The sequence below is a fragment of the Belonocnema kinseyi genome, chromosome 2 (assembly GCF_010883055.1).
Source record: "Belonocnema kinseyi isolate 2016_QV_RU_SX_M_011 chromosome 2, B_treatae_v1, whole genome shotgun sequence".
NCBI classification, from domain to species: domain Eukaryota; kingdom Metazoa; phylum Arthropoda; class Insecta; order Hymenoptera; family Cynipidae; genus Belonocnema; species Belonocnema kinseyi.
Genome location: NC_046658.1, coordinates 68,211,146 through 68,237,927, shown reverse-complemented (window position 1 = coordinate 68,237,927; position 26,782 = coordinate 68,211,146). Strand labels below are relative to the sequence as shown.

Below are 26,782 nucleotides of genomic sequence, written 5' to 3'. Positions count from 1 at the left end.
ACGTATTTCGACATTTTCAAGAGCGAAAAAAATCACGATGTCATATGAAACTTGAAATGTTTGGTATTGGATATTGTTGACAGATGACAATACGTCAATTAGTACAAATGGTAAGTTCCGTCAGTGCCTACAAGTGTGCCTACTGGCCGCTAAATGGCAATACCGGTTTCATATGTATACACCTGGTATGAGCAATTCCATGTGCGTATTTTTTTTGAAATTATTCGTAATAAGATAATGTTGCACCGTATGTAATGTAATACAAATATTTTTCCATTTAGCCGAAAAGAAAGTGTGGACTTTTTTGGAAACTGAAAATAGAGTACTTCACACTTTTAACCCTACCCCCTTGTTTTACCATTTTTTAAATATTTCCTCTTTGTCTCGTCATTTTTAAGAAATTTGTACTATTTTCCTTATTGTCTCGCCTAAATGCGAATTGAACTAATATAGAAACTAGTACGAAAATAGAATTCTTTTTATTTTGTTTGTTTGAAAAGTCTACTATTATACTTTTTATTAACATTTATATCCTTTGATTAAAAATGTTACTATTTAATAAAAAATTTAATAATATTTTTAAAAACTTAACTGCTTTGTTAATTTCTTTTTTTTGAAAACGAACTGTTGTGGATAGAAAATTTTTCCTTTTGGAATCAGGTGAAGAAATTAAGCCATGGTTAGTAATTTTTATGAAAATTGTAGTATTTGTTCTCGTAGGTGTTGAGAGATAAACCCTAACATGATTTTTGAATAATTGCCAGAAATTATAGGATACACAAAATTGAAAAATTTGGTCTTTTTTCTTTGAACTCTCATAACTTTTGTGATTTTAATACTATTAAAGCGTTTTTTTTAATATTCGTAATATGGTGCAGTTCTTAGCAAAAATGTCTTGAACCAAAAAATGTCAAAACTTTCTTGAATTTTTCAAAAACGAATGTTTAAACTTAATTTCTGAAAAAATATCCAATTAAAAAAATGCATAGATAGCTTACACTGTCCTCTAAATAATTCAATTAAAATGCAAAAAGCTTAATTTTCAATATATTATAAGTTTTTGGTACTTTTCCAAAATCGTTTTATAGTTTTTGTTTCAACACCTAAGAGAACAAATACTGCAATTTTCATTAAAATTTTGAACAATAGCTTAAATTTTACAGATGACTTGACATGGAATTGCTCCTATAAACAAATGTTTCACGCATTTCAGTAGCGAATTAACAGCCTAATAATTACAAAATTATATTATAATACCGAAATAACTGTACTATATTAAATAAACAAAATACAAGATAATTCGTGTGCAAGCTTGATACTGTATTATAATATCAAAATTTTATATCAAGCGAGAAAGCTTCGAGGGAAAATCTGGGGAAAACGGCTGCCTGCCGCTGGGAAATACGACGGAACTTTTTTTCCTACTTTTTTTTCTACTACTGTGCCACGCGCTTCACCTCATTAAACTTCGATTTATTCTGAGTGACTTTAATCGCGAAATTATAATTTGTATTCAGTTTTGTGGTCGAAATAGGAATCAGGGTACATTTACTACACATTTTAAGCCATTCAACAGCGCGATAGTTCCATTCAATCCCTAAATAAAAACCTTCAACCAAAATCCTTGCAAAACTGACATTTTTAAATATTGTTAAATTTGAATGTCTCTGCTGGATTCGAAACATGTTGTAGCACACTTCAGAATTTTTAAAAATTTTTTCCAACATATTCTCAGTTCTGGGGTCATGTGAAAGTTAACGTGTCTCAACAATGGGCCTCGCGACAGCATTTTTACTTGTATTTTGCTAATTAGCTCGGAACGACATTTTTTACGCAAATTACAGAAACACCATTTTGTTCAGAAAACTTAGCGGATTCGTGTGGTTCTTATACGAACCTCCTCAAATTTTTTTCTGCGGAGTTATTGCCTTCTAAAGTGGGGGGTATTGATTTTTTGCGGCGATATTAGTACTTTTTCCCCGTACTAAGTAGGTAAAGCGTGTTTTTTGCTACTACGGTTTGTTGAGTGGTCTCAATAAAAATACTAAATTTTCTATAAATTACTACGATGCGTCCCGAAAATATTATTGAAAAAAGTTCCAATAATCCCCATTGAATTTTAAAGCAAAATTTTCAACCCAAAAAAAAATTTTTTTTTAAGTATCTCTTTATAAATTGTAGTGGACCAAATTTTGCGTAAAACAAAATTAAAATATTTTAGCTCTTGTAGGACACATGTTATGACCATGAAACTTTGACCCTTTCCATTCAGAAGGTTCTTCATATACTGGAAATGTACTGCTACCTTATTTGTATTTTCTTTGTGAAAATTACTTCCAGAATATCTGTTGTCGAAAGTAAGTAAAGAAAAAATTATAAATCAATTTTTGTAAAGTGTTGATAATAAAAGAATAAGTAAACAAATTTATTAAGCAATTATACAATATTGCTGAAAAAATTAAATAATTGAATAAAATACTCAGGAGGAATTGCTAAAATTAAATTATTATGGTACAAACTCTGAGGAGGCGTGTTGGATTTTGTAGACTCTTTTTTGAAAAAAATCTCGGTTAATTGAAGTCATAACTTGGTGCCTATTTATGATTGAAGGTTTTGCCTTTTTTTTTAACTTTCTCAGATTTTTCTCTAGTTCAATTTTGCTCTAAAACGCATATGGGCGGGTAAGTACGCAAACATGATTTTTGGAACTTAAAAATATTTCTAGGACGCGCCGTAGTCATTTCTAGAAAATTTGAAATTTTCATGATGATCCTTTAATAATCATTTTCAGCAAGAAAAAATGGGCTTTACTTATTTAATACAGTGAAAATAACTTTTTTGGTACGAGATACCTGGATTACAAGTAATGACTATTTGTACATTCAAAAATGTATAAATTTTAGAATGAAGTAAACTAAATACAGACTTAGTTTTTATAAATTATTTATTACGTATGATGAAATGATTTTTGTGTTTCTGTTTTAGAACGTTAACAGTATTACCGAGTGATATCGATGGATCTGCAGAACCTTGCTGTTCTATGCAAGGCTTATTAAGGCGAAAAGTTATTTTAAGAGATGGTCGCAAGCCAGCAGTTTCCACGTGGCAGAGATATTGGGTGCAATTGTGGGCGTCTACGATCGTTTATTTCTCCTCTAAATGTTTCAAAGGGTAAGTGGAATCATGATAGGAAATAAATCATTTTAATAATTCATATTTCAGGCTTTGAAGTTAATTTCAGTTTGCTTCTGAAACTAAAACTTATCTGTTTTATTTTTGATACGGAAATAAAATGTTGGTATTTTTTTTCGTTTTATTAAAAAATTAGAATCCTCGCTAAATATACTTTTGCTCTTTACTGTATATTAACCAATTTTAAAATTGTACAAAATTGTCCTTTACTTTCAGGAACGATAGATCTGATTTTAAGAGAGAGCCTCATAAAATGGTATCTATTTTCGGATGGATCGCGGAACCAACGAACAATTCTATTCGTCCTGACACGTTCCTTCTCACAGATCCTTTGAAAGGTAGAAAGAATATTAATTCTAAAACTCTACACATTTAATTCAAACCCACAAATACGTAAATTAATTTATGAATCCTTTTAATGGAGTAATAGCTAGACTGGGAAATTAAGGGAAGTTTTTAAGGCCGAGAAATCCTGGGAAATTGCCAGTGAAGTTATCTTTTCACAAGGAATTAAAAAATATTTTGCTAGACAAATAAGTCAAAAACTTCAAATGTCACTAGTTCGATATCACATGAAATTCTACAATTTTTAGTGAGTTTTATATAAAAAGTTCTATTGTGTTCCAAAAGTTCAATTTACTTTACAATTTTTTGATTTTTCAACCCTGATTTCTAATATTTCATTTTAAAATGAAACAAATTGTAAATACAGTTTTAAAGCCTAGAACAATTAATAATTCAATTATTTGAAATTTAATAATTTTGATATTTAAACGTTTCACGTCGATTAACTGTAAACATTGATTAATTAAAAATTAGAAAAACTGAATCATAGTGTTTAAAATTGGATAATAAATGACAGTGGAAAACTTTCATAATAAAAGATTTTGAATTTGTTCAACAGGAAACGATTTTCAAACGGCAATGTTTAATATTATAGTCGTTAAAAATCCTACTGTTTTAATTCAAAAGCCCTAATAGTCAAACAGTATTGTAAATTTCAGATTGAAACTTTATCGATTATTTTCTATTTTCAAATGTTTTCGAATATTAGACTCTGATAATTTAAAAGCGTTATAATATAAACTATTTCTTATTGAAGATTTAAAAAATTAATCTTTCTGTTAATTTAGAATGGTTAGTTTTGAAGCAAGAGTTTAAAATGAAATAATTAAAAATTGAATGGTTTGAAATTGTTTAAAATTGAACAGCTATTTGAATCTTTAAATGATTTGTTTAATACATGTAAATCGTTTAAATTTCTGGATGCTAAACTTTCAGTTTGTACATTTTTAATTTTCCATTTTAGGATTTTTGAAAAGTATTCATCACAATTTGAAAAATGATTAATTTTAAAGGATTTTAATTAAAATATTTGATCTCTAAAGGATCCAAGTATAAAACGCGTTTTAAATTCATGATTCAAAATTTAAAAGAGTGTTAAGTTTTAATGGAAGTTTAGAACCGTTTAATTTTCAATGTTCCCAATTTAAAATAATGAAATTTGGAACTTTTCTTTTAATTAGCTGCATTTTGAAGATTAACAATGTAAAATTCTTCAAATGTTATCAGTTAAAATGAAAGCGTGGATTTATTTTTTGACCGAAACTCTTATAAATTCTTACCACAGTTCTTATTTTATAAAGTATATTTAATTACTTCAAATGTCACTTGATATTAACATGAAATAACAATTTGTATTATTTTAAAAATTTCTGCGATTCAAATTTTTTTTTCGGGTTTTGGAAGTTTTGAGTTCGAAATGTTCAATGCTATAAATGCAAAATTTTTCAGTGTTTAAAGTTGGAATGTGAAAATGTTAGTTTTTATTCTCTTAATTTAAAATCGTAAATTTGTCAAGTTTACGATTTTAAATTGAGAAATCTTAAGGTTTCTGTTTTATATTTTATAATGTTGAGTGTTTTATTTTGAGATAATTCCTGATAATAATTTTCTAAATTTTAAATGTTTAAATTTTTTATTTAAATGTTTCAAAATTAGAAGAATTCAACTTTGAGTGCTTTAGTATGCAGTTCAGTTGTAGTTAATTCAAGCTGAGAAACTTTCGGCTTTAAAAGTTTAAATTTGGTAATTTTATTGAGTTCAACCAAAAAGGTATTGGTACTTTTGTCTTTCTTTTGAAATTATTTCAGTGATGCTTCATAATTTTTTCGAGACCCAAAAGAAAAGTCGTTGGAGCGGTTGTTGAATAAATTTAATTTTGCTTTTTCATTTTCAGGTTATTTGGAAAAATGTCAATAAATGCATTTTTTATCAGTTTTTCAAATATTTCTTCACTTTAAACCATGAAATTTTAAATTATTCTCAACAGAAATTCAAGTGCAACATATTCCCCGTAAAAATAATAAAGGTTTACATATCTCCTATAGTTTAGAAGATAAAGCCTTTAAAGTATATATTTTTTCGGAAAAATTGTTTAAAAAAAATTAGTTTTAGTTTTAACACACTTAATTGGAAGGAAATATAAAAAAATAAAATGTTGTTTCTCTCATACTTCCAAAGTTATAGCGTGTTGTCGCTAAGTTTTGGGAAACTGCTAGTGGCAAAATAATACAAAAATCGAGTAAGCAGATCCGTAATTTTTAAAAAAATTTTGCTGCTAACGATAAGAAACGTTTAATGGCAAAAAATTGTGACTACCTCCTAAACTATATGAGATCTTGAGGCCAAATTAAAACTCTAAAGTGAGGGAATATTTTTTAAACTGAGAAAAACTGAAATTTTTCACACTTTTTCCAAAATTTTAATGTATCCTGGATCTCCAAAGATATATAGCCTTTAGATACTTTTTGTACAGCAAATGGAGTATCGCTATCGAGTTATTTCACGAAAATATTCATAATAACCTGAAAAGGAAAAATGAAGTGTATTCATTAATCCCTCCAGAGATTTTTTTCTTTTTGGTCTCAAAATATTCGTAAGGCATCACTGAAATGATTTCACAATTTGGGTTGACAGAGTGCCCCCCCCCCCCTTCAAGAGAACCGAGAGATAAAGAGGATAAAGCAGAGAGGGAGAGAGAGAAATATTACACCGGGAGTTTTTCCGTGTATTTCATAATTCGCGCATTTTGTCATTATTCACAATATTTCTCGCAATATTTAAATTCCGTAATTTGCAATGGTGAAAATGACCGTGACTTTTGATTTGACAAAATCACATCTTTTAGTAAAAAAAATGATCCAGTCCTTTTAAATGTCGCTTGATACTAAATGATATAATACTTATTAATAATATATTTATCGTCTTTAAAATGTCTATAATTTTAATTTACAACTATATTTTGAATGTGCAATTTCCAATTGACAAGCATACAATTGCACAAGTTCAAAAAAATAAATCATATCATAGCAATATTATCTTGTATTCTTTGTTTTAGTTCTTCATTTTCAATGTAAAATCTTAAAATTGTCTGATTTTTAGTTGAAGATTTTAACAAATAAGTAATTTCAAATATCAATTTCAAGTATCAATTTCTATCTGAAATTGATACATCAGTAAATGGAGAATTTTGGTAAGTTTAAGTGGTTACAATTTAAAGTTCTGAATTTTCATGAAAAACGCTAAATTTCAAGTATTTTACTTTCATAGGTTTTAATTTTGGAATTAAAATTGAATTGTTTAAATTTTGGAAATTATCATTAGCAATTTAAAAATGATTAATTTTTAATTCATTTAAATTTACTTCAAATGTATGAAATTTGAAAAGGGTTGAGTATAAAAAAGTTTTAATATCACTATTTTTAGGGAATAACATTTTTTTTAGTTTTAATTGAAGTGCGCGTTCGGGAGCAGAATTTTTTTCATTCTTAAAGTTTCCCATTTAAAATTACTATTTATTTCGAAAGGTTTTTTTAGAGCAATTCAATTCATTTTTCATTTTGAAAAATTTACCTAATCAGTTATCATGTTAACTTTTAATTTTATTATGTAATGACCATTTAAAATTCTAGAATTTCAGAATGACCCAATTTCCAAAATTTGAATCTTAAAATATTCATATTTCGTGATTCTCTAAATCAAATTAAAATTATTTAAATTTTATCTCTTTTACTTAGAAATTATACAATTTAATTCCTTTTCCTAATTAAATTGTCCAAAATCGTTCGTATGTATATTTTTTCAGGCGCTTGCATTTCAAAAATTTTAATTATTGTTTCAAAAATATTAAAAACCTTATGTTCAAAAATTGGTTCAATAATTAATTTTTAAATTCATAATAAATGTGAAAAAACTGTGGGTTTCGCAAAGAGAGTTAATTTTTTTATAAACCTGGGGAAATCACTTAAATTTACCTGGAGTACCGGGAAAAGCCGAGAGACGAAGATTTAAAAAATAGTGGCCACCCTGGTTGTACTCAATCTAAGTCTATCATGGAGGAAATGACCGTGAATTATCTCTTGTATTTCAACGCCCACCGTAAATAAGCATTACATTTTTCTCAATTATTAATCAAAATTTTGGAATCTTTGAATTTCAGGTAATGTTTACAAATTCAGGACTTCATCGAGCGAGCTTGCGGATCAATGGCTAAAGGCATTGCGTGCGACTGTTCGGGGTGCGACAGAAAAGAAACCGATTCCTGTAAATCTCATGTCGTTCGAGTAAGTTTTACTAAACTTGATTTTCCTCATATTTCGCAAAAAGTGGACCGACGAATGACAATCCCTGTCATTCAGTACTTCTGTCTTCCACGTATCAACTTCATCTAAATTCCTGACGCATCCGAATTGCGTCCTAAACGAAGAATGATGCATATCAAACAGTTATAATATCGATTTATTCGCAATGACTTCATCTTTTTCATGTTTGCGTAATTTATCCGTCGAATGGTAAAGCAATAATCTTCGCTTAGAACTCGTATTAGACTGCTCTCTATAGAATTTTAAGATTTGTGGACTTTTCTATATCTAGAAACCAAATTTTACAACGGAATACGATTTTTTTTATCTTACTTTCGTTTTATTTTCTCGAATAATTGTGCAAAATCGCAGCTAAATAACGTAATTTGATCTATTTTCTTTTACAAATTCCATTTTCTTTACTTACTTCTTAATCCTTAGGGAATAAGTGTGTGTGTGTGTGTGTGTGTTTTGTTGTACAATATGTTTAGATGAAAAAGCAAATAGTATTTGTATTTTAGTAAATTGTAAGTTTGTAATACTGATCAAATTTCATGTTTCTAAATTTTATGGCTCTTTTGCAGGTAATTTGAATTTTAAAATTATGTAATGTGTTGACAAACATGAGTGGGGAATGCAAATTCAGTACAAATGATTTTTGTATTTAAAAATGGTTTGATTGCTTTTGATTTGGAGTGTTGAAGAAATGCGATACGTGATCGGAATGCAGTACACAGAACTGTTATTTAAATATAACGAAATGGAGTTCAAACCTTGCACCGAATACACTGATTAATAAATATATAGAATAATTTTTTGGGGAATCGAATATTCAGTACCACGATAAGCTTCTGGTTTAGGCGTTTATAATTCTTAATATGGTGCCACAAAACTCTTGCCTAAAAAGATCTAGAAGATTAGGATAACAGATGAATGAATGCATGGTGTTTTGTGAAATATTGAAATATTTCTACGCTGATAATTTATTTTTATTTGAAGTAATTTTTTTCATTATCAATTTTTTATATAATCACGGGTGTACTTTGTATAAACGCGTAGATTGCATCCATACACGCGCAAATCTGTATACAATGAAAAGAAAAAGAGAATACTCACACTCGATTTTATGATCAATTTTTATTACTGCGATTTTTGATTGGGAATTATTGAATATTGTTAAATTTGAATATGATCTCAAAGATGGTCTCTTGTTTTAAATTTGCTATGTTAAGGTTGTTACCTTGAATTGGAAAACTTTATTTTAAGATTTGAGAAACTTGTTCGTTGTGAGTTTTATCTTCAAGTTTGATATTTAAAATCGATTGACTTAAGCAAAATTTAATTCTTTATTACAGTTAAGTTTTGAAGTGTGAAAGGAGTTAAAACCGAAAAATTATGAGAAAAAAATGAAATTCTTGGGAAAGATTCTCATGTCAATGAATTTATTATATCTACTTCTTTTTCGGATTTAAATCTTTGTAGAAGATTACTTTAAGGATAAGAAATTTGATAGAATGAACTAAGTCTCGAAGAAAAGAAATTCATATCGGAGTCATGCAAATAAGACTAAGCATTCGTCAGAATGTGATATCTGATATATTTCTATACTCTTGGTGAACGTTGTATAATATTCATTGTTAGATTACCGCCTTCTTTTGTCTTTTGCATTTAAAATAAGTCGGTGAAACTGCGAAAATAATTAAATAAATCTTCGCTCACAAAGATTAAACCATGCTCGCAAGTAGTTAAACCATTTTAATGATAACTGCACGATACTTTTTAAGCGACCATAACTAAATTAATATTAGCATTTCGAATGCCCAATTAGATTTATTCAAATACGATCGTCGCTTTTTATCTGAAAACGATCCTCGATTTTAATTAAATTCTATTTTAATTATATTTTTTTATCAACGAAAATTCTGAGCTAAAATTTGTGTCAATTATCTGTGAAAAAATCGGATTAAGAATTCAATCAGGTGGAAGCGAAACGAATTTTTTTACTTGTATTTTAATATATCTATTAAGTCTTCAACCTAAGTCACATGTTAGGATCGCGTTACGTATGTTTATTTATGCAAGTTCTACACAAAAAAAACACTTCGAGTTTTTCATGACCAAAAAAAGACTGAGCACATTCAGACGCACAAAGTTGTTGAAATTTAAACTCATTTTTCCAATCGGATAATTAAGAAGAATGATAGATGTCTCATAAAATAATTCGGGGGATACTTTGTGTGTCTGAATAAGCCTGCTGACTGATTAGCAGTGATTTTTTTCTTTTTTTTTATTATCTGGAGATGCAAATTCTTACAGCAGTTGGCAGGACTTTGCTAGGCTTCGTCTGATGTAAATAGCGTTAATTTATGCGACTGATTTTTCATAAATGATACCAAAAATATACATACCTAACTCCGACGGTTGCGTCCAGCTTTTTAATCATTAGTGTAACTGTAACGCATACGTTGTGTATGTCAAAATGGTTGTGCAGTAAAATGTTCAAGTATTGTATACCTTTAAGTGTGAAACAAATTTTTTTCTCTTAATTTTTACGCTACATTTTTAGGAAAAACTGTCTAGGAAAAAATTTCTAGGGTACGTTTTAGGAAAAATTTAGAATTAATACAGTTATTAAGGTAGAAAAGATGTTCTCTAGTCTTTTCTGTGAGATTGATTTGTTCATTTTTCGATTTTAGTATAATTGTAAAAGCCTGTTTAAATTCTCGCAAGAAAAAAATTTATGGAAATAATTTATAATTACGAAGGTATACAAGACTTTTAAACGTTTTAAAAAGTTGTAATCTTCGATTGTGCATAAGCTATATCTTAGTATGGTGACGTTATAATTTTTCTTGTAAGATGAAATAATTCATGCCATACTCTGTATAAGCAAAACATTTCATACTGTTATAATAAAGAGTAGTGAAATGTGAGATAAAAATTGGGATTTTAATTTGAATACCTGTTTGATGATATTATGTAGGCATTTTAAAGTAAATTTTAAATAAAATGTAATTTTTAATTTTATAGGATAAACTTATTACTAAGTAAGATAACAAATTTTACACATGTTGTAAATTCAGCAGGGTGATTAAAAAAACGATGATAGCACTTTCAAGATATTTTTATGTTTTATCGAAATAAACAAAAAATTGGCCTTAAAAATGCTCTCAACCAGTTTCGAGAAATTTGAGCAAGAAATGATGACTGAAATTGCGTAAAGATATTTTTCAGGGTGGTCAAGGTCATTTTTGAAGTAACTTTCAACGAGGAATTCAATGGTGACCTTTATTTCGATCTTGGCGATGACCTTCAACGTTTTTTCAAAGTAAAAATAATTGAAACCTCCATTTTGTACATCAGCAATAGGTAGAGCGGAAAATTTTACGTTTAGATATGTGCTCAGGTCATACGTACATTGTAACCTTGAAGGTCACCCTAAGATCATTTAAACTTAAACATGGTCTGTATATCTCTGGGTCAAGGTCAACTTGGACCGACGACCTGAGTACATATTCGAAAGTAAAATGTACAGCTCTATCGATTGCCAATGTAAAAAGAGGGTTTCCAATGAAAAAAATTGACTTTTAAATTACCTTGAAGGTCATCGTCAAGGTCATGCTTAAGGTTTCTGCTGAATGCGCCATGTTGACGTTATTAACTTTACTGATTACGAAATAAATTTGAAAATCTTCTATTACCAGAGGTATGCAGAATTTGTTTTAGTTATAATGACCTATAGTGAACTTCAAAGTTTTTTCAAGGTCAACTTAAAAAATGGAAAACCCCTTTTTTACCTCGACAATAGATAGAGTTGTACATTTTACATTCGAATGTGTACTCGGGTCGTAGGTCCAAGTTAAATGACCTTAGAGTGAACTTTAAGTTTACAATGCAACTGTGATTTTAACTATCGATTGCTAATGTAAAAAAGGGGGTTTCCATTTGTTAAATTTGACCTTGTAAAAATCGTGAAGGTCATCGTCAAGATCTAAATGAAGGTCACCATTGAATTCATCGTTAAAAGTTACTTCAAGATTATTCTAGAAGAATTCCATACACAGGGTGTCACAAAAGTCCCGGGATGGCTGAATATTTCCTCAGGTAAGATATTTTTCCAAGGAGGTCAGGTTCATCCTTTGTGACACCCTGCATATGAAATTCTTTGGGAATAATTTTGAATCTTCGAAATTCTATAAGAAGATAAAATTAATATTTGGAAACTAATTTTGTTGAAAAGAAGAAGCTTCTTCTGATGTTAGTTTTAGTGGTTTCAGCAGAAAATATAATTAAATTTCTGAAATATATCACAATCACAATTTTTTAATTTTAAGCATGAGTGGAATCTTGAACCTTTCTAGTTTATTATATAAAAAAATCAAAATTATTTAAAATATTATAATTATTTTAAATATTTCGAAACTGTAAATTAAACAACTTTGAATTGAAAGCATTTAAAGCGGAATAATTTTATATCAAAACATTGAAAAATGGTCTGGTTTCGTATTTGAATACTTTAAAACTGTATCGTTTGAATATAATTGTATTTTGTAGTTGAAAAAATCACGAAAATCAATGCTGAAAATCCGCTTTTTGTCGAAAATTAATTGCTTTTACTGAAAAATTTAACTATTCCAATTTCGAATGAAAATATATCCCTTTTTAGTTGATAATTTAAATATTTTGTAGAACATTCATCTATTTCGTTGAAAATTCTTTTTTTTTATGTATAGAAAATTAATCTACTTGGTTGAAAATTTAAGTATTTAAAATTCAGCAGTTAAATCAACCAGAGATGAATTGTCCACAAAAGTGAACAGTTGAATTATCAACAGACGAATTTTTTACAATATTCAACAGTTGAAAACTCAGCAGAGGAATATTTAAAAAATAAATTTTCGACAAAATTCAACTGTTGAACTTTTAACTATACTAAGAATTTAAAATTTAAAATTATTCAATTGTACAGATTAAAAATCGACCATTTCCAAATTTAGAACATTTATAATTAATTTTTTTTAATTGTTGAAAAATGGTATAATGTCACATTTATAGTTTAAAAATTAAAAACTTAAATCTTTCAAGTTTTAAAGATTCAATATGGAAAAACAATTAAAATTGTTTGAAAAAGTATGAATAACGAAATATTTTAAAATTAGCTTTCAAATTTACTAAGCCTCTTTTTAAATTAATCTGAAAAAAATTTCGGTAAATATAAAACCATGCAAGAACTCGGTATTCAAAATAGAATTATTTTAATTTCAGTAATGTTCCAAAGTGAACATTTCTAATTTTTGGCACTCAGTTTCTTTTTAATTGATTAATCTGTATAATTTAAAGTTGAAATCATAATAATATTGCGCGTGCATAATATTGCTTGTTTCCTATAATTTGACATATTCTGCAAGAATGAGATATTGGCTTGTACGTTATTTAGTTCTGAATGCAGGGGACAACAGAGCAAGAATTTTCCAGTTATAGTACGATTAATATTTGTATTATATTTTATGTTTTGTAAGCTCATCTCATTTTAATTACATTTGGTCTATTAGTTAAAAAGGACAAAACATGGTTCCGATATCATCTATGCTTATAAATTTTCTCCGATGAAAACAAATTTTTCTATACCGAATAAGTGAATAAAATAAAAGCAAATAAAATTGTGATTTAATTTTGTACAGAATTTCAAAATAACTTCTTCAAATATTGATTTATAGAAAATTATCCATTTTCTTCTACAATTGAGTGAAACTTAAATTGCTAAAGATTTGTAACTAAAAGATAAAATGAGGCTGCATAAATAATGTTCTTTTAGAACTTGAAATTGAACAATTTTACTTACCAGTTTCGGATAATAAATTCACAAATGCATTTGCTGGTGAATCGGATTTATTATCGAAAGTAAATATAATACTTAAAAGGGACATTATTATTGTTAATGTTATTTCAAGTTCCATTTTATAACTACAAGAAAAAAAATTGTTATATATAGAAAATAATTTACCTAACAAGAGATCTAATATTTCATAAAATTAAAACAAAGAAAATCTCTGAAAAATTTAGTGAAATTTGAATTGTCTCAAAAACTAGTTCAGAAATCAAATTTGATGCTACTTACCTTTCTTCTGAAATCTAAAAGAGAATTGAAACGTGCTAGAAAACAATCAAATGTCAATGATTATTGAAACAGGCTTTGACCCAAATTAAGTCTTGTTTATAATACTAGAAATCTTAATCTGCATTGACAGTATCGTGTAAATGATTAATTGTAGCAGGATTATTGGATTTGATTGAGCATCTTTAATGAAATATTCCTTGCATGAGGCCATAAAACTACCAATAATAATAAAAATTTGTATACCATGGTCTAGCTTTTGCTACTGACAATAAGTTTTTGACGAAAAATTGCCTTTTATACATCATTTCCGTATCTGTTTCTTAATTCGAATGCTAAAGTGAAAGTTGATAAATATTATATTTTTGACAACCTGAAAGATAATAAAATTTAAGGGTAGCCCTGCATCAGAGCATAAAAGCTATTTTGATGATTTTCAGGAGAGACAAAAACGTCCTCAAAAGTCAAAATGTTAATGTAATAGAAACTAAATAAAAATATGCAATCAAGGCATGTGTTTAATTGAAGCCTGGGATGTTTGAACGATGATAAAAAATAAAAATTTCAGTTTCACAAAAAAATAATTTTGTTTCTAGCTATTGAATTCCTGAATCGACAAAAAAAATTATTTTGGAAAATAGAGGGATAATTTTTTTTCATTGAAAACAGTTTATAAACATTGCAAAAAGTTGCAAAAAATTAGAAAAATTGCAGAAATTTATTTATTTACTCAAAAATGTTAGTATTAATGCTGAATAATTTCAAATTTTTTCTGATTGCGTGGGTGACTGAATGAAAGCCACGGTGCTGTAAACAAAACCATGGTAACGATAAAGTTGCAGTTATTATAGTTATTGTAATGTATTCTAGTAACGTGACTAACAGTATCATAGAACTTTCACTTTTTTTTAAGAACACAGTACATTTTTTTCAAAAATGGGAAATACTGAGAGTAATGTTACTAGTGGTGTCAAAAAACAAACAGATACTTCTTCAATTTTGCTTTATAAATTAGTCGATCTAAAAGGTAACTCATAATTATAAAAACAACAAAAACAAACCTATGTTCAACTTGTTTGTAAATATAAATATATCTAATTCGACAAATTTATAGAATTTAGTTTATATTCAATGTAAATTACATATCATGGAAATAAAAATGATGAAAAACGATAAATTAGATTAGAAATAGATCATTGTTTTCTTTTTGAGGGGGTGGATTGTTAGTGGACATGATGAAGAGAGCTACTCAAACAAAACAATTTGCTGAGTTGGATCATGCAATGCGAACAAAAGTGGAACCTTTTTTATATAATAAAGGAAAGGGAAAGTGGATTCCTATCGATAAATTAGTTTTGCTTCGAAACAAGGATCGGCCCAAACATAAAATGGCATGGATGTTAAATTTATTACGATTTCATTTCTAAATATATTTCTCCAAAATAAAGTTAACTCTTGTTATTTCTTTTTACAAATTTTAATATTTTACTTTAATCGCAGCTTCCGGTTTTAAAGGCCATGGAAAATGCTGCTGATTATGATGTAGACAAAGATATGGGAGATGAGGATCCTGATGAAAATAACATTGGCGAGTATAATTCATATTAATTCCATCCATTAATTAATTTCTTACAGCTAAAATTATTTATTTATTATTATCAATGCTTCTCTTGCAATTATCATTTTAATTCAGCATTGAAAAAATTACCTTCACGAATTCTAATTTTATAAAATTGTATAAAAGTAATTTTCTATTTAATTATAGATAAAAGCAAATATAGATTGGTTTGTTGGTGTTTAAGTGAGAGAGGAGCAGTGGGTGAAACTATTTTACATTTATGTATGCTGAATGCAACTGCCATTCATGCCGATTTGGCAAAACGTCTTTTACGCTTCTACCCGAATCTTATAAACGATATTTATATTAGTGACGAATATTACGGTAAAAAACTGTCTGATATTTTATAAAATTCTATTTAAAAAAAAATATTCAGAAAACAAACTTGCTCAGAATTAAAAAAGAATGATTTAATATTAAAATCACCTGTTCAAATTAAATGTGAAAATGGAATATTTATTCTCTTTTTGACTACTTTTCTTTTCGAATTTTTTCTATCATAGGAGAAAATGTATTGCATATTGCTATAGTGAATGAGGATCCAGCAATGGTGAAATTTCTTCTTGATAGTGGGGCTGATGTTCACGAACGATGTTTTGGAAATTTTATGTGTCCTGAAGATCAAAAAGCTTCCCGATACGATAGTGTGGAACACGAGTGGGTTAGCGTTGCACCAGAAACTAATTACGATGGGTAATTCAATTTTTATTTAATGTAATTTAGGAATAATTTTACAATTTTAGCATAGCAGAATACGTTCTCTACAGCCATTAATGTAACCTACAGTGGCTAATAATTGATTAAAAATATTAATATATGTAAATTAATAATTTAGTTTAATTAGTAGTTAAGACACTAATCGTGTTCATAAATTACAATTAAAATTAATTATTTTTATTATATTTGTGCTTTTAATGATTATCAACTGTACGTTGCATTATCCAATGTAGGAAGGTCTCTCCTACTTTAAGAATTGACTTAAGGGACGTTCCAAAAGTTCTTTACACTTTTAGGGGGGGGGGGGGGGGGGGGGGGGGGTCGTGACTATTTGTGAAGTATGAGCAAGAGGGGGAGTTAACGCAGACTGTCACATCACAAATGAAAAATATAACTGTGAATAACAGTTTTCTGAAATGCTTGACAATATTTTAAGTGGTGATTTTATTTTACAAGTAAGGCGCCGAAATGTATAATTCACATCTTAAGAATATTTTTTAGGAATACCTGTTTTTTCGTTGAATGATCATTAATTTTAATTGGAAAGTCTTCTTTAATATCTTTGGTTCAGAATACAGCTGCTGGGTTAAAAATTATTCCTTTAGGTTGCAATATTGACTAGTACATTTTTTTTTAGAATTGATCTTTTTGGTTCAATAAGACTATTTTTTATTCAAATTTGAAATCTCTTTTTTAGTCGAAATGTCGGCTATTAAATTCATCGATGAAAATTAATTTTTTTGGATTGAAAATTCATCTTTTTAATTGAAAATCCAAGTTTTCGGTGGAAAATACAAGTGTTTTTTTGGTTGAAGTTTAATCTTTCTTTTTTGGAAGTTCGAAAATATACTTGAAAATTCATCTTTGTAGGTTCAAAATTACACTATTTGGTTAAACTATTTTTTTTTGTAAAATCATCCAATTTCTGGGTTGAAAACTCAACTATGAGGTTAGAAATTCAACTTTTTTGTTAAAAATTTAATTATATAGTCCAAAATTCAACTATTTTGTTAAGAAGTCTTCTTGTTTGAGTTGTTGAATTTTTTTTAGATTTAAAATTCATATTGTTTAGATTGAAAAGTTCTTGAGGGTTTATTCACAAAATACTTGATACGTTCACGGGTGTTTAAATTTAACTGTATCATATATTATATTAAAACGTATCACGTATTTTATGAATGGCCCCTGGCTGATAATTCATCTTCCTTGGCTTGAAATTTAACTCCCTACTAAAAAATGCGTCCTTTTGGCTTAAAAATTCAATTATTTGGTTAAAAATAATCTTTTTTGGTTGCAAATTCAACTATGTTATTGGGTTTTATTTTTCTGAGGGGGTCAAGCATTGTGTGATAATCTGTGACAAAGAAGGGGAGAGGTGTAAAAAAAGTGTTCAAAATAGGGTGACGTAGTCTTTTCACGACCCCTTAATAATTTTCCTATGTTGAATTTTTATAGTTTTTATGAAGTTTCTGAAGACTTAATGAATTAAGGAAATTTCTACAAATCAATTTGACCAAATGGATTCCGAGAATAGAAATTTTTGTTTTTAAACTTAAAAAAAATTAGTAATATTTAGGAATGTGGTCATGAATAATATTTTTAAATTTTTTTCACATTTTCAGATACGTTTATTGGGGTGAATACCCACTGAGTTTTGCTGCCTGTTTGGGCCAAGAAGAATGTTATCGATTGATGTTAGCCAGAGGCGCAGATCCTGACAAACAAGACACAAATGGAAATACAGTGCTTCATATGCTTGTAATTTACCAAAAGCAGGTAACTTGTAGGAAAGAAAATTTATTATCAAAAAGTAAAATAAAATATCGATTTACAGAATTTTATCTATTTTCTTAAGTCACTCAAATATTTAAAAGATTCAAGTATTACAAAAATATAAGAAATGATGATAGAAAAAAACATTCTATTTCCAGGCAACTTTCGATATGGCTTATGAAGTAGGTGCTTCACTTTCTGTAAGGAATAATCAGCATTTAACGCCTTTGACATTATCAGCCAAATTGGCAAGGATCGAGATGTTCTTCCATATTCTCAATATCGAGAGAGAAATTTATTGGCAAATTGGCAGCATTACCTGTGCTGCTTATCCTCTTTCCCAAGTCGATACAATTGACGTTAACACTGGGAAAATTAGCAACAATTCTGCCTTAAATCTGGTCGTCTTTGGTGTAAGCTTTCAATATCACAAATTGCATATCTAATTATTTCGGGTTCGAATTCATTAGCAATTAAATCGACACTTCCAGACAAGTTTCAAAAAAATAATTTTAAAGTTAATTAAAGTTGTATAATTAATCCGTAAGCCATATATGTAATAAATAATATTGTTACAAGCGCATCAAAAAAATTCACTCCGCGACTTCACTGGGATTCAAACCGAAGCTTCTCAATGCCTTTAGCCACTTTAGTGCTAGTACACGTGATCGGCAATTGAGAAACCTGGGTTCGAGTCCCAGTACATTCGCGGCGTAATTTTTTTCACAGATTCGTAACACTATTATTTAGATAATTGCTTCACTGATTAATATTTACAATTTTAATAAATTTTAAATTTCTAAAAGAAACTGTCTTTGAAAGTGTTGGTTGAATTCTTCATGGATTCACTATCTCCGGAGATTAAAAAAAGAAATTTAGTTAGATATTATGTTTATTTTATATATTATTATTTTTACATTCTTTAAGAATTAAAAATTTATTTACGAGGGACACACATTTTTCAGGATAAAGACGAACATCTGGAACTGATGGATGGAGTTCTAGTTGATCTTCTAAATGCAAAATGGAACACTTTTGTAAAATCTAGGTATTGATTTCAATTTCAAAATAAAGTATTCTACTTTTCTAATGTGCTGAAAATATTGTCTATTTAACAGTATTTTATCGCAAATTTTCAGATTCTATCGACAGTTCTTCCTCTTCTGTTTCTACTTTATTTTATCTCTCATTAGCTTCACTCTCCGACCTGGACCATTTTTAAAGGATAATCAGGGATCAGAAACAACAATTAGCCCAAGTTTGAATGCAACTGATCGCTCTACAACTGCTTTAATTGATTCCTGGGGAGCTTCACAACTTTCTTCGATAATTACAAAGAATTTAGCAGAGCATTTACTATTTAGTATGAATTCTTCGCTTAATGCTACTCCTTCTTCAGCTGAGAGAGTCACACTTAAAATTAATTCTGAGATTACGGCTATTCTTAAAGACATTTTGAGAAGTTGACGTTATGATCCATCTTTTGGGGCAATAGAATCCGCAATACTGGGCAGTGGCAAAAATTCTGGATTTATTAGCAATCAGAATTTCACGACACCTAATTATTTTTCTGATACCACCTCTAGTAAAGAGGAATTAAATGTGACGAAATTGTGCACTGGTGATGGTTGTGACGGAGATGATGATGACTGGTAACTAATTCTTATCTAAAAAAAGGGGTTTCAAATGGTTTCAAAATGACGGAAGGAATTGTATTTTCTCCTTTTACTCCAAGGCCGAAATATTTAGAAAAAGTGGTGTAAAAGATAATTAAAAGATGAAAAAATAAATTTATTTCTTATTTGAAAGTTTTTAATTTGCAAGTATTAAAAAAAGTCTAGGTTATAGAAAATTAATCTTCAAAATTCAAAATTGTAGTTAAAAACTCATCTCTTAGGTTGATAATACAACCATATTTTTAAAGTAAAATTCGTCTTCTTTGGTTGATTCATGAATTACTTGTATAAGATTAAACTTTTTACATTCTCATTCCTGAGAATGTAATTTAATCGTCCAAATTTTCGATCTCTGGTTTTTAACGAATCTTTACGTTTCGGCACTCACAGAATCCGAAAATCATAAAATTTCACCGGTGTCTGCTGTATGTCTGTATGTATGGTTACCTGAATGTTGTAGCCACGCTAACTTTTGAAGGATTTTTCCAATCTAGTCCGCATTTGATACACTTCTGAAGGTACCCAAAATGAAGGCTAAGTTCGTTAATCAGATATTTCGAACCAAAATTAAAAAATTGGGAGCAATTTCAAAATTTTGAAATTTTTTTTTTAGAATTTTAAACATTTTTGTCGAAGTTTCTTATAGATGGGTGAAAGACGTGCAAATTACCTAAATAAAATTTTTTATTTTTATGAAAATTGGAAAAGTTATATACTTTTCAAAAATTTGAAAATTTTCAAAAAATATAAAAAATTATTTTTTCCATAGATCCAAAAATCTCATTCAAAATTTTCACTAGATACCAAATATATTTCAAAACTATTCGAGCTGAATTTTGTGATTAGCCCAAAATTAAAAAAATTAGAGCCTGTATAACCTAATTGTTGAGCGCGAAGCGCGATTATCGCAATGAGAATGTAATCGTCAAGGTCGTAGGTACTTTGAGAACCTTCTTTAATAACAAATTGTAAAATGAGCAGTACCAGCCCAAGGTACACACAAGAAAAATTGTAATAGGCATTTGATATAATAGTTTTTAACATAGAATGTAGAAAATTTCGCATTATGGTCTGTGCACAAATGTGGAGGGTAATGCAAAGACCGAGCGCGGAGCGCGAGATAAATATATTATTGAGCGCGAAGCGCGAGAACAAACAGTCGCGCGCCCTAGGCGCGCTCAAAGTAGGAGCCGAAGAATGGAATCCAAGATTCATAATTTTAGTTTGAAAAATCATATTTTCGGGTTGAAAATTAAACTATTTTGTAGAAAATTTTAATTTAAAAATTAAATCCACTAACAGCCATTTCAGAAGATATAAAGTTTGGCATATTAAAAATTTTAAATCTGAAAGTTTAAAACTATTTTCGAAATGAAGTTGATAATATAAAATAGGAGTTCATAAATTGTCATACACTTTGAAAATTCGAATCTTTGAATTGACGAGAATTCAAATTTTAAGCATAAGAATCTAAAGTAACTATCTTAATTTCGAATTTTTTTAATTTGCAGAGATTGTAAGTATGAAATTTTGAAGCCAAATTTGGAAAGATTCAAAAGAGTGCTATAATAAAATTATTCTTCGAAAGAGACTTTGGAAACACAATATTAAATAGAATAATTTCTTCTATAAATTATTAAATAGGGTATCAAATCTTATCAATTGTAAATTTACAATAACTTATTACTTTATTTTACATTTTATTGCCTTCTAAAATTTAAGATTCAACTCATTTTTTAAATTGATTTCCCTTCAATACCTACTGTTCTTGAATTTCTAGTGTTTTCCTCTAGATGGCGACAGTTCATGTTTTCAAATTCAAGCATCAAGAACCGATAATAATTTCTGAAATAAATAATAGAAATAATAATACAAGTATTTCTAGGTGGGAAGATCTTGCAGAGGAATGTCGACTTATGCAGATTACGAGTTCAACGGCAAAAATTCGTTTGACAGCCGAAATTTGTATGGAAATAGGAGCAATCCTCTACATAGCTGCTGCTCTTAGAGAAGCTAGATTTCTCGGTCTCAATATGTTCATCGAAAATCTTGTAAGATAAATTTTCAAACCTTTATTTGAAATTAAAAAAAAACCATAAATTTTTAACTGATTACTATTGCCTAGCAACTTTGCTAAGCAGAGATTACCTTGGCTAAAAATTGAATATCTTTCAATTTGCAGACGTGTTAATTCGATTCTTCTGAAAATCTTCAGACTTTGAATGAACATTTCTGGGTGAAAAATAACGGAAAAGATGAATTTTTTTTTGAATTTTTAGATGACGGCTCCCTCTCGAGTGATGTTTCTTTTCTCTTGCTGTATTTTACTCTCATTTCCATTTTTGAGGATTGCTTGTGAGGACGAAGTTGAGGACATGCTTGCTGTCGTTGTCATGCTGACAACAGCCCCATATTTTCTATTTTTCTGCAGAGGATTCAAAACTGTAGGTCCTTTCGTGGTGATGATTTATAGAATGATTATGGGAGATTTACTGAGATTTGTCTCAATATATCTTGTCTTCGTTATGGGCTTTTCGCAAGGTAATTTATAATATACACCCAACTCCTGATATAAGAACGGTTTCAGGCATGGCTTGCAGTGGCATTGATCCTAAATCCGGAGAATCTAAATATAAACAGGCAGAGCCTTGTGAAACATTTTTTTTTATTTGGATGCATGGTGCAATCTGATGGAACTAACGCGATGCAACTAACTGCCCTCATGGTGTTTGTCACGCTTGCCTGAGAACCACCTCTTTTTCGGTAGCATGGTCCCCGCATTACAAAAATGCTAAAGACTTTAATTCTACGAATTTCGTAAACTCAGGGTTCTTATATCAGGAGTTGAGTTTATTATTCAAAAATAAAAGTGAAACTTTAAATTTGTCTGCATTGCAGTTCTCGATATTAGTATTTTGAATCCTCATTATAAATTCAGTTCTATTATACGAAAGACGTTGATAAATATAAAGAATTTTCTTTACAGCTTATTATATAATATTTTTATCCTTTGACAATCCAAATACACCGGAAGGTGTAGATGATTCGGTTACAAACCCAATGCCATCGCCAATGGAAAGCATAATGGCAATGTTTTTAATGAGCATGACGAATTTTGGTGATTATTATGTGGCTTATGAAAGAACAGAGCATGAAATGGAGGCTAAGGTAATATTTTGTGCAATTCAGAAATTTTCTTTTCAACAATTGTTTAATATTAAATTATGCATCATCATACACAGACTCATTTAATTAAATTTGAATAATAGTACACACAAATTTAAACTCTTTACAAATTTTGAAAAATAAAAAACAAAACATAGCGATTAATTGTAAAGTTTTTTACATCAGACTTTTTTAATTTTGAAATCTACAATTTTTTAATAAATTTCGATTCTTATAAGGTGATTGATACTCCTCCCTGTAATAAGTCATTGCCAACCTTGTAATATTCTAAAGTGATAAGACGCGCTTTTCGATAATTCTAAAAAAAAACGGGTTTGAAAAAATCTATGCACGTTATATATGGACCGCGATGCAAGAGTCTTTCAACTCCTGGCTAAATCAAGCATGGGCAGTCCGAGTTTGTAACGGAAAATTCCGGGCTCAATTCCTGCTGCCTCAATTTTCTAAGCATTTTGATTTTCACTCAAATTTTGTTATTGTATTTTTTCTTAAAATTTTATCGCTTCCAAAGTTAATATTTGAAGGATAGTCAGTGCCGAAACATCCTTGAAAAATTCTAATTCCTAATGCAATTTTTTTTTAAATCACTCATTACTCTAATTTAAAAATACAAATATTATTATAATAATTGAAAATGTCTCTTATCTGTATTTTATTGTTGTATCACTTTTATTAAATATTTATTTCTATTTGAATATTTATCTCATTTTTATTATAATATTTCTTATATATCTCATTGTTATCTTGTGTGCAAACAATAATAACAACAATATAAGTTTTTAACTGAATGAAGGAAAATGAGAATTTCAATTTAAAAACCTTTTCAGGAGTTAAAGTGGTAAAAGTTAAAAGAAACAAATAAAGTTAATGAATGAAAATGAATGAAAAGAAATACAAATTTTTGTTTGATTGAAATAAATTTAATATTGAATTGCAAAAAAAATTGACAAAAAAGGCCGGCAGAAGGAATCGAGCCCGGACTTTTCGGTCACAAACACGGTCCGCTACCGCCTGATCTAACCGAGAGTTGAAAGACTCTCGCATCGCGTTCCGTAGATACGAGCATCTTGTTACTTTAGCATATTACAAGTTTGATAATTACCCATTACTGTGAGGAGTATAAATCTGAAAAAATTCTAAGGGTATAGGTTCCTCTTTTTAAACATTTATTTGCATTATTTAATTATTTATTTGAATTTGAAGCTTTAAAATCAGGACTTCTTAAAATTTAAAACTTTCCAATTTAAATTATTGAAACTTAAAAACTTTTTACTTTTCAATCTAAAATATGAGATAGATTACAATATCCAAGGCGAAAAATTTTTCATATGGCTTCCGACAGAATTTGTTTGGGGAAAACGAATTTGAAAATTTCAAAAATCAATATCACGAAAGTTTGGTAATAATTTACCCCCCCCCCCAGAATTATAAATTACACCAATCAGTCATTAATGATAATTTTGTCACGCCGCCTCTCACATTCTAATTTTACCTCTCCCCATGTGGTTGGACCTCACCTCACGTGATTGCAACATAAAAAATTAAAATATCAAATAATATTTGAGATACGGATTTAAAGATTCGTTTTTCTCGCAAAAAATCCTATCCGAATTCGCATTAAAGTTTCGTGCCCCGTCTTAATTTGATATCCTCTTCAATCAAATTTCAAATTCTAAATTACTTCATTGCAGATGCTTTTCGTTTTGTATATGGCAATTGTTGCAATCCTATTAGTCAACATGCTGATTGCCATGATGGGAAATACTTATCAAAAAATTGCAGAAACAAGAAATGAATGGCAAAGACAGGTAATATTAAAAATCCATATACTAGAAGTTTATCAAATAAACCATTGAAATTATTATAAATCCATAAAAAGCGGTTTTTTCTAAACAAAGTTTTAATATTCTAAAACGAAATATTAATCTTATTGGAATCTTTTGTATTACTGATTAAACTAAAGATAGATTTTTAAAAACGGTTACATCCAAAAGTAGTAAAGTTTTTGAAACTGAAATTTTCCTTCTACATTGTAGTGGGCCAGAATCGTGTTGGTAGTCGAGAGAGGAGTCAGTCCCGCAGAGAGATTAAAAAAATTAATGGATTATTCACAACCAATGTCCGACGGACGAAGAGCTTTAGTGTTAAGGCTAAATCAGTCGGTGAGTATTTTCAATGTAACAAACTGAATTTTTAATTTAAAAAAAGGATTTAAATATAACGGTTACGACTCAGACATTGTCATGACAGATTTATCTTTTTTTCAAAAATATTATTTAATATACCATTAGAAAAATTATATCCTCCATTTCCTTTGTCGTACAATATTGTGTATATTTTCATTCAGAGTATTTATCATTCTCTCATTCACTTAAAAATTATTAAATCCTAATATTGTCATAGATATAATGATGTATTTTATTTTAGGAAGAAGATAAGGAGGAAATGAAAGAAATTCTTGAAATGAAAAGAACTCATGACAAGTTAGTGAAAAGGAAGAAAGATAAGCTTCAAATGTTGAAAAAAGAAAGGGCCGAAAAAGCAAAGGCGGACACAATCATGATGATGAACAAGGAGTAAGAACTGGTGGTTATATGGAAAATTTTAAATTATGCTGCCTCTACAAATTGTCGGACTTAAATAAAAATGCATTTAAATATGGACAGGGGAAGTCTATTTCAGCCCTTTCATTATTTTCAACCAACGATTCAATTGCAGAGAGCATGTACTCAGTGTCGATACTTTGCAGGCTTCATTAACTTTCCCGACTCTTTTGTAATAGCCTAATAGCATATAATTAGAAACACGCAAACCGAGCTACGCTTTCACTGAAAAAAATTCGAAATAATGATACAAGGAAGGAAGGGGTTAATTTAATAGTCCTAAATATTCAGAAAAGTATGAAAGAGATTAAGGCTGGCGAGTTTAATTATAATTGGCAAACTTAGCAATGGTTCATTATTGTCCTGTACTTTCTTGTCGATTTGCAGATAACTAATTTGAAAATTTTACACGAGAGTTTCAATTTTTATTTCTATTTAATATTTTATGATCAATATAAAACTGGTATTTGTGTTTTTTGATTTAGACGTATTTGAAGTTCAACATATTTCATATTGCATTGTTTCAATCAATATTCTTTTTCTGTTTTTACATCCGTATCCCCATGAGAAGACTTAAAACAAAATTTCAAAAAAATTATGGAATTAGATTGTGCTTTGGCATACGTTTTAAGGCCAAAAAAGACAATTTCATCAACTAGCAATTCTTGATCAACGTATTGATTGAAACCATTTTTTGTCAAGAGGTTTGTAGTTTTTGTTGTAACCATAAAAAATGTTATTCAATATTCAAAATTCTCCAAGTTTGAGCCGAATCGGTAAAAGTAATACGTGCCGAAAAAAGGATTCACGTTATTCACAAATATGAGGTCTGGTTTTCTCCTTTATGTCGTAAATGCTTTTTATTTGACAATTCAAATGTTTTTAAGTATTTTAAACTAAATTTTAATTGTTAAAAAATTTTAATTTGTTTAAATAATTATTTTTGGTTTGAACCATTTTTTCTGGAATAAATGTTTAAAAATTATCATTTTTTGTAATTAATGCGGTAACTTGCCATTGTTAAGAGCACAATTTTTTGTTTAAATAAATATATAATTGTTTAAACAATTTATTTAAGATTAACTGTAAATTTTTATAGAAATGCAGCAAAATAATCTGTTTTTTTATAAGTTTGATTATATGTGTATCTTATGATTGAATATCTACATTTATACTAATTCTTTATATAATTAATATTTATTTTAAGAATTTTTTTACATTGGTCATGAAAAACCTTTATTTTTTCAGTAAGATTTTAT

The 26,782-nt window shown here is 28.7% G+C and overlaps 2 protein-coding genes across 7 annotated transcripts in view; both read left to right on the top strand.

Annotated features, from left to right (window-relative positions):
• The window catches only part of LOC117167211 (ras-specific guanine nucleotide-releasing factor RalGPS1), a 25,759-nt gene extending 9,931 nt beyond the window's left edge, over positions 1–15,828 (top strand). For 5 of the 6 annotated variants that reach the window (XM_033351969.1, XM_033351963.1, XM_033351964.1 and 2 more), the window contains 5 exons: positions 2,986–3,171; positions 3,409–3,530; positions 7,694–7,817; positions 15,451–15,538; positions 15,716–15,828. In XM_033351969.1, the coding sequence (XP_033207860.1) occupies positions 2,986–3,171; positions 3,409–3,530; positions 7,694–7,817; positions 15,451–15,463 (445 nt within the window). In that variant the 3' untranslated portion in view covers positions 15,464–15,538; positions 15,716–15,828. Of the gene's footprint in view, positions 1–2,985; positions 3,172–3,408; positions 3,531–7,693; positions 10,771–15,450; positions 15,539–15,715 lie in introns of those variants that run through there. The other variant, XM_033351968.1, reaches the window with a different exon arrangement.
• LOC117182704 (transient receptor potential cation channel subfamily V member 5) lies at positions 15,469–25,533 on the top strand. The gene is made up of 14 exons (XM_033375809.1): positions 15,469–15,538; positions 15,716–15,892; positions 16,072–16,261; positions 17,908–18,061; positions 18,217–18,471; positions 19,024–19,106; positions 19,198–19,421; positions 19,554–19,710; positions 21,620–21,785; positions 22,014–22,275; positions 22,721–22,902; positions 24,612–24,728; positions 24,957–25,082; positions 25,348–25,533. The coding sequence occupies exons 1-14, from the start codon at positions 15,469–15,471 to the stop codon at positions 25,498–25,500; spliced, it is 2,316 nt and encodes a 771-aa protein (XP_033231700.1). The 3' UTR covers positions 25,501–25,533.
• Positions 25,534–26,782: the final 1,249 nt, after the last annotated feature.